We start from the raw sequence: 9858 nt of genomic DNA, 5'->3' as shown, positions 1-9858 counted from the left end.
TGGGAGTATCACGTCGTCTTGAAGGTGGCTTGCCACTAATTTTTCATGAAATGATGACCTTTCCAACAATGCCCATACCTCCCCCATAGATGAATTTTTAAAAAGTGTTTCAGCACATTCTGACGACAAAATTGCAATATTCAGTCATGATTCCTGCAGAGCCATTTTAATCCTAAAGCACAGCTCAATTAGCATGGGGCCCCACACATTTGGTGGTTGCTGTGTCCAATGTGATTAGGAGAAATGCCATCTCCTGTAATGGTGGCAGTTTCCTGTGCTCTGAACAATGCTAACAAATGTGGTGCATTAGTCAAAATGACAAAATGGAGGAGATGGTTCTCAGACACCTGGGTAGAGTTGACTTCCAACCTGCTTTTTTTCCTTTCAGGTGCTCGCAGTGCAAGGGAGGAGCCTCAGTTTGTGACTGCCCGTGCTGGTGACAGCGTGATTCTAGGATGTGATGTGGTGCACCCAGTGACAGGGCAACAGCCCCCATACGTGGTAGAGTGGTTTAAGTTTGGAGTTCCCATCCCAATATTCATCAAGTTTGGCTTCTATCCCCCTCATGTGGATCCTGAATATGCAGGTAGGACATTTACACTCACTCGGCTCCTTTTAATTAATGGTTTGACGTAAGAACATTTTGTGTGATGTAACAAATACTATAGCACATTTGGAAGCTGGGAAAGGAACACAATCTTTGGATTGATTTCATTAAGCCAACACAGAGATGAAATGTGTCCCCTTTGATTACAAATATAAACCCATGAAGAGGCTATAGATTGAGCTATCAAATGTATACAATTATTAGAATTGATAATATAGAAAACAGAGACTAGTACAAGCCCTTTAGCCCACAATGTTGCGCTAACCTATACAACCTACTCTACATCAATCCAACCCTTTCCCTCCTCATAGCCCATAATCCACCATTTTTGTATTTGTGCCACTATCTAAGTCTTTTAAATGTCCCTATTGTACCAGCCTCTACAAATAACAAAATGCAAATCACCTTAACAAAGTAATTTCAACTGGAAATCTGGAGGCCATTGGAGGAGGTACAGCAAGGGAAGAGAAGAAATATGTATTTTTAAATTTTGACATACAGGACAGTAATCGGCCCTTTCGGCCCATGAGCCCGTGCCACCCAATTATACCCAATCGTACATTTTGAAGCATGGAAGGAAACCAGAGCGCCCAGAGGAAATCTACGCATACACGAGGAGAACATACAAACTCCTTACAGACAGTGCAGGGTACAAGCCAAGGTCATTGGCTCTGTAACACTATTGTGCTAACCTCTGTTCTAACTTGCCTCCATAGAAGGGAGGAGGAGATGAATTTATTCTTGGTCACAATAGAGGACTGGCCAGAGTTTGTACTCTTTCCCAGCTCAACTTGTTCCATTGACATCTGTGTCAGAGAACATGCGGATATGTACATATCTGGCATACATTTCTGCATGCAATTCAGCTTCAGAGTCAATAGTTAAGTTTTTCCCCAAACGTTAATCCCTCTTTCTTCCAATTCTTGGACCTGTTCATCTGCTCTCTGTTTCATATATTTATGTTTTGGTGGTCTAAAATCTACGGGCCAGGTTTGCATTTCAGGCTTCAGTTCCCAGCTGAAAATGATATGACTGTCAAGGGCACAGGAGTTGGTTTTTGGTTGTCAACTATATCTCACTCAACAATTATTTCAATTAAAGAATTCGAATACACAAAGCAACAAGGATCTCATTATCCAAGAAACTCGTTCAAATGATCTCCCCTGCCAGGTTTTCAACAATTTTCTCCTCACTGCTTGCATGTAATTACCTAACAAGAAACCTGGGAAACATAAGCACCAAAAGCAAAACCAAAACCCATGGGTTTGAAGTAATTAAAGCAAATGAATTGAAAATGTGTGCAGTACAATCCAGTTAACAGCAATACTGTGATGTGTATTTTGTTCTGTTATTACATTGATAAATAACATGGATGCTTAATACATACAAGGAATTTGTTGTCTAATAATAAAATGCCAGGTTGGTAAATGTGTTGCATCACATTCATTAACAAATAAAATTTCAGGTGACATATTTGACACCCCACCTCCATTTTTAACATGAGATTTCAGGAAAATTTTGTTTTAGTGTATTTACCTCATTCAATTTGCTCCCTCCCTTCCTCCTGTTAATTGCTCCCTCCCTCCCTCTTGTCAATTGCTCCCTCCCTCCCTCCCATCACTCACTCTCTCCCACAGTACTTTGAGTGGAGCACTGGGCTTCGATGATCAGGCTTGTTGAACAAAGCCTGATCATCGAGGCTCAGCACTCCACTCAAAGCACCATGGGAGAGAGCGAGTGATGGGAGGGAGGGAAGGAGTGAGCGTCGGGATCCCCAAGCAAATTGAATGAGGGGCAGGTGGCAGTGAATGAGTGGCCTGAGCTGATCGCTCATGGCCACCCACAGAGCCACATTCAATCTGTTCGGGGAGCTGTGCTCATCGAACAAAGCCTAATCATCGAGGCCCACTGCTCCTTCAAAGCCCTGTGGGGGAGAGAGCAAGTGACAGGAGGGAGGGAGAGAGTGACCCTTCTTACTGGGGGAAGTAAGCAGTTGTGACTCCAGAAAGCATGGGTGAGTATTTTGAGTGCTTTTCTCCTGTCACCAATCTTGCAAAATGGTGGCACCAAAATGTCACCTTGGTTTTGTGGAAATTTTTTTGAAAAAAAAGGGGTTCTTATATGTCATCTATTACGGTATATCAGAAATTCCACAGCATACAAAACTGACAGTTTCATATTTGGAATTGACAAGAATTTTATTTATGTTTTTGGAGGATATTAAAATAGTCTCTGGTTGTTAACTTAATGGAGGGTAACTGGATTAACAAGTCATTCCTGGATGTTCTGCATTTGAATTGCAACCTCCCCCCATCTGCAACCTTCTGTGGAGTTGCTCTTCCACCAAGAAACTGCAATGAGTTATCAGGGTCAAGTCATTAAGTGCACAGGTTACACAGGTGAAATGATATCTGGTTTGTTCCAGGCTACAAGTCAGGCCTTTCCCAAGGAGTAAAAGAAGAAAAATTGGGAAAGAAGAATGGTTAGCTGGCTTTCAATTAGATTTTTCTTGGATTGACATGGGTCGAAGACTGTTCTCCCCACTCTGTCAAGTAAAAGTAGATGGATTGAAACATGAGAAAACCCAACAATAAAATAATCTCCTGATGTCATTTTAGACTCTTTAGCAGTGTAATAAATCAATTCATAGCCTGATTGATTGGTTAGAGTTCAGTTTTCTGGTTGACTATTCTTTTGAAGCACACAAGGCAACTGTAAGTGGTTGGTATGGGCAGTTTGTGATCGAAATGCCTTGCCAGCATGCAAGGGCCCTCTCAACTCAGTGGGCTGAAAACCCTGTTTCCCTGCCACATGACTATGGCTTGGTGTTGACACCCTTGCCTTTGAGTCACTGCACCAGGACCAGACCTTCTCCCAGCATTCCTGGAGGCTGCCACTGCATTTTTGGATGACATTTGACATGTTGGCCATCTCTAATGGTTAAGGACTTTCCTCCTGATTGGATTATGGACACTCATAGCCATTTTACTGTCTACTATGAAGTCAGCAGTGGAAGTGGAAAGACTCATAAGAGCCCAACAGCCCTGAGACAGGCCCTTCAGTCGACCCTGTCCGAGCATGTATAGTTAATAATTGCATTTTCCAGCACTCTATAGCTTTCTCGTGCTTTGATGATTCAAGTCCTTATATGGATTCTTCTCAAATGTAGTGAGGGTCTTTCTGCTTCCATCCTTCTCACAAGCAGTGCATTCCAAACTCCAGGTACTCTTTGGGTGATATCCAAATATTTTCTTTGGATAAGCTCTACTTCTTTCTTTAAACTTATATCCTCTGGTTACAAATATCTCTACTATGAGGAAAAAACTGACTACCATCTACCCATTCCAGGTCACTAAAAATATTGTTCACTTCTGGAAAGTCCCCCACCATTCCCCAGCCTTCACCACTCCAAGGAAAAGAAACCCAGTTTATCCAGCATCTCCTCATAACTGAAACATTCCATTCCAGGTGAGATCCTAATAAATACTGGGAAGTAGAGAGGAGTCAAACATGATTGGGCACCTGCCTACATTTTGCTTGTACCTTGATGAAGGGCTCAAGGTCAAAACATTGGTTATGTATCTTTATCTTTGCCATATAAAGTACCCTGGTTGATTTGCTGGGTTTCTCCAGCTTTGTGAATTCTGGTGAGTGTTCAAGTTGAACTCTGTGAGTACTTCAACACCATTTTCCAGTAAACAATTCAGCGCAGTGAAAATAACAACTTTGATGCCAAAATTAATTTTATGGCACACAAATATTTGATGAGTCTTTTACAGCCTTTTATGTTCCACTATTATTTTTGCATAACCTCAGATTTTCTTGAGCAACAGGCCAGTTGCTCAGTATGTTCAATGCAGATATATTGAGGGCATTGACAGATGATTGGGTTAGTGAGGGAAGTAAATGATTTTTGTGAACAGCAGATCAGTCACCAGGGGCTGAATGGCCTCTTCCTGTGTCTCTTTGTTATCAACCAGGCAAAGCTTCTGCAAAATAAATTTTCACTGTCTGAAGATATTGGACAGATTGAAAGCCTGAACATTATAAAACTGCAGACTTGACAGGAGATGTGTTGCCTTTTTTTTCTGTTCATAAGAGGGCTCGTATTAAAGTTCAGAAGGGCTCAGCATGGCTTAATTGCACAGGACCTACTTTAGAATGTAATCTCAGTAAATGTGTTCTCATTGAAGCTAACCCTAGAACTCTCATGAAAACTAATGGGTCTAATGAGGTTGGGTGTGGCCGTTGGTTCCAAAGGGAAATTACAGCATTTGGTTAGCTGCACGTAAAGTATCGTGGATTTAAGACCCCCTGCAGTTGGTTCTGGATGAGCAAACAACAGACGTGCAATTGTCACTCCACAAGGCAACCACAGCCAGGGCCTGAACACAGTGGGATTCCCATGGAGGATGAGTCTCTGAAATGCTACACCAGCCAGACAGTCCCATCACCATCACTTTCAATGTTAATCCTGAGCCAGAAGATTAGGGAGAAAAAGGGAAACAGTGCACTTTTACAAAATATGCATTTTAATATTTCAAATGAATTAATGCCATTGAAAGAATTTATAATTTAAAAAATGTTAGATTTTAATTAATGAAATTAATATTAATAGGTTTAGGATATCAGAGAAGTTTTAAGGGGCCTACAAAGCATTTTCAAGGGGGTCAACTCACCAGGGGATCCTGGAGTAGGGCCTCCATGGCTGATGTTAAATTGCAATCCTAGACTGAGAGGCCCAGGAGAATTAGTCCTACATTTTGACACCAGGCCAGTATGGGCATGCACAGAGTGAATAGGATGAGGTGCAGGTAGGGATTTAATGCAGACAGGGTTAGTGGCATTGTTAGGGTTATTTTCTGGCCCTTCCAGGCAGCACAGAGATGCCACCAGAACCAATATCGATCTCAGACCAACTGTTCAAGCCTTGCTGATGTGCCAGGAATGACCATCGCTGTACCCTTTCAATTTTATGGAACCCCTTATAACAATGAATCTCCAATTGCCGATATGCCGACCGAAGAACTCTATGCTCTAGCTTTCAGTCATTTCAAATCATTTAGATGTTAAAACTATAGATGCAATGATGAATAATTTTCCAAGAATTTGTAGCTATTGCCTTTCACTTAATAAGAAAATGGACCAGACCTAGCTGGATGGCCTGCTTCCAAAATCACTTTATGCTCTTCCCATCTGGTATCACTGCCATTGCCCCCTCTTCCCTTGGTTCAGATTGGAGAGAGAAAATAGTTTTGCCCAGGCCCTCTGCACCTGAAGTCCAACTGAACTCAGTGGACAGTCTTTGATAGAAGACAGAACAAGATGAGTGGACTTTACTAGCAGTAAAATTTGTAATTGATTTATAATCAGTTTTAAATGTTTGTGACATTCACAATAATTTACAAAACATTGCCATTGCAGTGGATGAGGGAAATGAAAATATTTAAATACACCAATAAATAACTCTAAACATTAAAATGATATGGTTAAAACATATAATTAGCCTTTCTCTTTACCTTTTAAATGTTTGCCCTAAAATCCCCATTAAAGTCACTGGGCTCTTAGATTTTGCACTAGCTCAGACCTGCTACATTAAATGAGAGGTGATCCTCCAGCAACGAATTGAATTGACAGATTTGTCTTTACAAATCTATCATGAAGTCTTGGTCTTCTGTATTTGATAAGACATGCACAGGAATTGTGAACATGCTGCAGTTTAACTGGTTGAAGATCGGTGACTTCGATCCGGTATATTGGGAAGAAGATTCAATCAAGCATCCATTCAAACACAAAATCTTACAAATACTTAATTGCCTTATCCAGTTCATATGGTGTTAGCTTATCATTCTCATTGCTCCCCTTTGGAACAATTAGTTGATTGCCACGGACACCTTGTTCGATAAGATGATGTTGAATATGAGGAAGCAAAAACTGTCCCATTTATGTCAAAGAAAGCTGTTTACAGTGACAACTCCTTCTTTTCCAATGATAACTAGTATGATTTCAAAGGGATCTTGGGCACACAAAGTGGCTAACTAGCCAATTGAATTAAAGAATTCTCATAAAGCATATCAGAAAACAAAAAGCACAATTTTCAATTAATATTTTAAGTAGTATAGAATACTAAATAATGATTGGGATATTGAAGTAGAACTGAAGAATTATTAAAAATGCACATACAAATGGCCTTTTCATTTTGAAGCAATAATTTGAATGGATTTTGAAGGCCAGATGGTTTATTATTTATAGATTAGTACATTATTAAAAACTAAGAATTGCATGAAAATGGGCGATTTCCTGGATATTTTACAGCAGAATTAATTCATAAATAGGTTGCATTTACATCTGCCCAAGTGATTCCCTTCAACGGTGGCAAGCCGGCAGAAAATAGAGTAGTCCGCAAAGAAGCAACAAATCACTGAGAGCAGTTTTGAGATTTCCTTGTTAAACCAGCTGTGTGAGAACATGGCAAGGCTGCTTTCAATTTCTCAGACCAATGATGGCCTACACAGATGGTTTTGTTACGTGTACGACTGCAAAATCTGGGATGTTATCACCAAAAGCTTCTCACTTTCTAATGAATGTTTTCAGCTGATAGTGAAGTATTTACCAGAAGAGCAAGTTGTCTTTGTGGAAGGCAACCAGTCAAGGCGCCATTTCCCACTCATGTGTGCAACAAGTCAGCAGTTTTTAAAAAATACTACACCATAGGTCTGCGTCTCTGTAATGCCGCAAATAATATCAAGCATTTTCCATTTCCCATGATTTTTATCCTAATACAGCAAAAACTTCCAACTAATTCTCAACTTGGAACCATTATGTTCCAGGAACAAAGCTGCTAGAATGTAACCAGGTACCAGAGCGAGAATCCCATTATCCTATCAATCTGGAATGTATTCAAGCCCAAATACAGAGATTTTATTTTAACAATACAGCATAATAGAAGGCTCATCCAGCCCATAAATTCTATGTCACCCAATTAACCTACTAACCCTGTGTAGTGCGCGTCGAAAGAACCAAAGACTTGTTGATCCAAACCAAGGCTTTTATTAACTAAAAGACTGGAACATGACACAAGTAGGTCGACCAGTCCAGAATGACCTGGTCTGGCTAGGAGCAATCCTTTAAGACCTGCCAGTAGGTGTGATTACACTCTCAGCCAATCACAGTCATCCTACACTATCATCTGTACATATGTACCTATACACATTGGAGATAGAATCTATACTATCACAACCTGTACGTTTTGGAGGTTGGGAGGAAACCAGAGAAAACCCACGTGTCAGAGATGAAATGACAATGTGTTGGCACAGTGTGTCCTATCAATGTAACATTTAATTCCACATAAAATTAATGTAACTCTTTGATCATTACAGAAATATTCCAAAATTAAAAGTTTCTGCTGTTGAAGATTTGTGAACATTTCACAGCATTATACGCAAAAAAGATAAATGGGTTGGCAAATAAGGGTTGGCACAGCATGGTGGATAGTGCAACACCTTTACAGCACCCGCAATCAGCACCGGGGTTTGAAGCCTGTGCTGTCTGTTAGGAGTTTGCACATTTTTCCCATGTCTGTGAGGGCTCTGGTTTCCTGCCACCAAAACATACCAGGTGTTGTAGATTAATTAGGTGTAATTGGATGGCACTGGCTTGTGAGCCGAAATGGCCTGTTACTGTTGCTGTATGTTTAAATTTTTAAAAAGTGAATATTAGAATAAAGAATCTAATGGCAAAGAAGGAGCCAAGTTGGCCCAGTCCCAGTTGTGTAGAAGCCCTGTCTAGGATAGTCCTACAATCCAGGATCCACTCCTTAACACTGTCAAACCAGCTATGGAGGGAACAGTTTCAAGCTAGTTAGCTTATTAAAACCACAAATTATCAAGAATAAATTATTTTGTACAACACTGCTCCAAAGAGAGAAATCCAGCTGCTCCAATGTCCACATAAAGGCAGTTTTGAAAGACCAGTGTCATTTTGTTCCTCCAGCAAGCGCTTCCATTGGTCTAGAAAGTTTGATTATAAGTCTGCCATTATGGGTGGCGGTGTCTCTAAGTCCAGGTACTGCAAAAGATACAATCATTACAGTTAATAAAAATGTCACTTGCTATTTTAATTTAATATGTCTGGCCAGGTTTTCAGTGGTAAAGACCATGTTCACAACCATTGGAACCATAACATACTCATTTCACTTATGGTCATTGCAGACCATTAGGTCCTGAATAGGCCAACCTTCTCGTATGCCTCCAGGACTTTTGCCCTCAAGATAGTGCGCAGAGACCATTGGAAATTCCTAGAAATGGCAGACATCTAATATTTGCGATTTTTCCAGCACTCCAATAAAGTGGAAATCCATCAAAATTATTGAAGAATTACATCTCCCCACCTGTTTTCCAAAAATTCTGCCTTTGGAAACCACATTGTGCATACTTTATTGTCTTTGCACCTTGGATGTTCAGAATCATATGGTATCTCTTTTCATTATCATCATGTCTCTTGTGTGAATTCTCGTCACTGAATCTTCCTGTGTTTCACAGGAGCATGAAGAACTAGAATGGAAAAGAAATCTACACGTAGATGGTGAAAATAAATGAATGGTTAATGAGCTAAAGTGTTGCTGTAAGTTTAATGCAGCTCCAAGCCAGTATGAGACACAGCACTCTTGTCATTTGTCTGCAGGAGGGGATCTGAACTTTCTGACTCAATAGACTTCAAGATATCATAGGAACTTCAAGTTCCAAAGTGAAGTGCTATATCAGTCATTAAAGCAGTATGAAGTAATTAGCAAAACTGCATTTCACACTGTTGATAGAGGTCTGAGTAGTTTGATTTTGGGATCATTGAACCTTCGTAAAACGCTAATTAATTTGTGATCTCTGATCAACAAGTTATCTAATTTGCAAGGGTCTGCCTATTATGGCCTTTCCTCTGATTTCCAGGTAATTCTGCAGATTATGTTCATTGTGCACTCATGTGTGACAGAACATCCTTCTTGCTCCCTTTATTTTCCTCACGGTCACAGTAAATTTTTTCAGTCGCAGTAAAGCTCCCAAGATTCTCCTGCTGCTTCTGTTGTTATCTTTCTGCATGGCAGAGAGAGTTGCAAGCACAAATGGATATCTCCGCTTGGGCTGAAGATCCCATGCCGTTTTCAATATCTCTTATTGGGAAAAGGCCCCCACACTGTTTCCTCCACTGAACAGAGATATATAGAAGTGATTGAAAGACGCTTAAATACAAAATCTAAT

At 40.3% G+C, this 9858-nt stretch overlaps 1 protein-coding gene across 1 annotated transcript in view; it reads left to right on the top strand.

Moving 5' to 3' along the window:
* The first annotated feature begins 243 nt into the window (after positions 1-243).
* igsf9bb (immunoglobulin superfamily, member 9Bb) overlaps positions 244-9858 on the top strand; it is a 390832-nt gene continuing 381217 nt past the window's right edge. The window contains exons 1-2 of the mRNA XM_069896285.1: positions 244-301; positions 389-586. Of these exons, the coding sequence (XP_069752386.1) occupies positions 244-301; positions 389-586 (256 nt within the window). The remainder of the gene's footprint in view (positions 302-388; positions 587-9858) is intronic.

Source organism: Narcine bancroftii, chromosome 8, assembly GCF_036971445.1.
Source record: "Narcine bancroftii isolate sNarBan1 chromosome 8, sNarBan1.hap1, whole genome shotgun sequence".
NCBI lineage: Eukaryota > Metazoa > Chordata > Chondrichthyes > Torpediniformes > Narcinidae > Narcine > Narcine bancroftii.
Note: the sequence above shows the minus strand (reverse complement) of the source record. Positions and strands in the feature narration are given on the sequence as shown.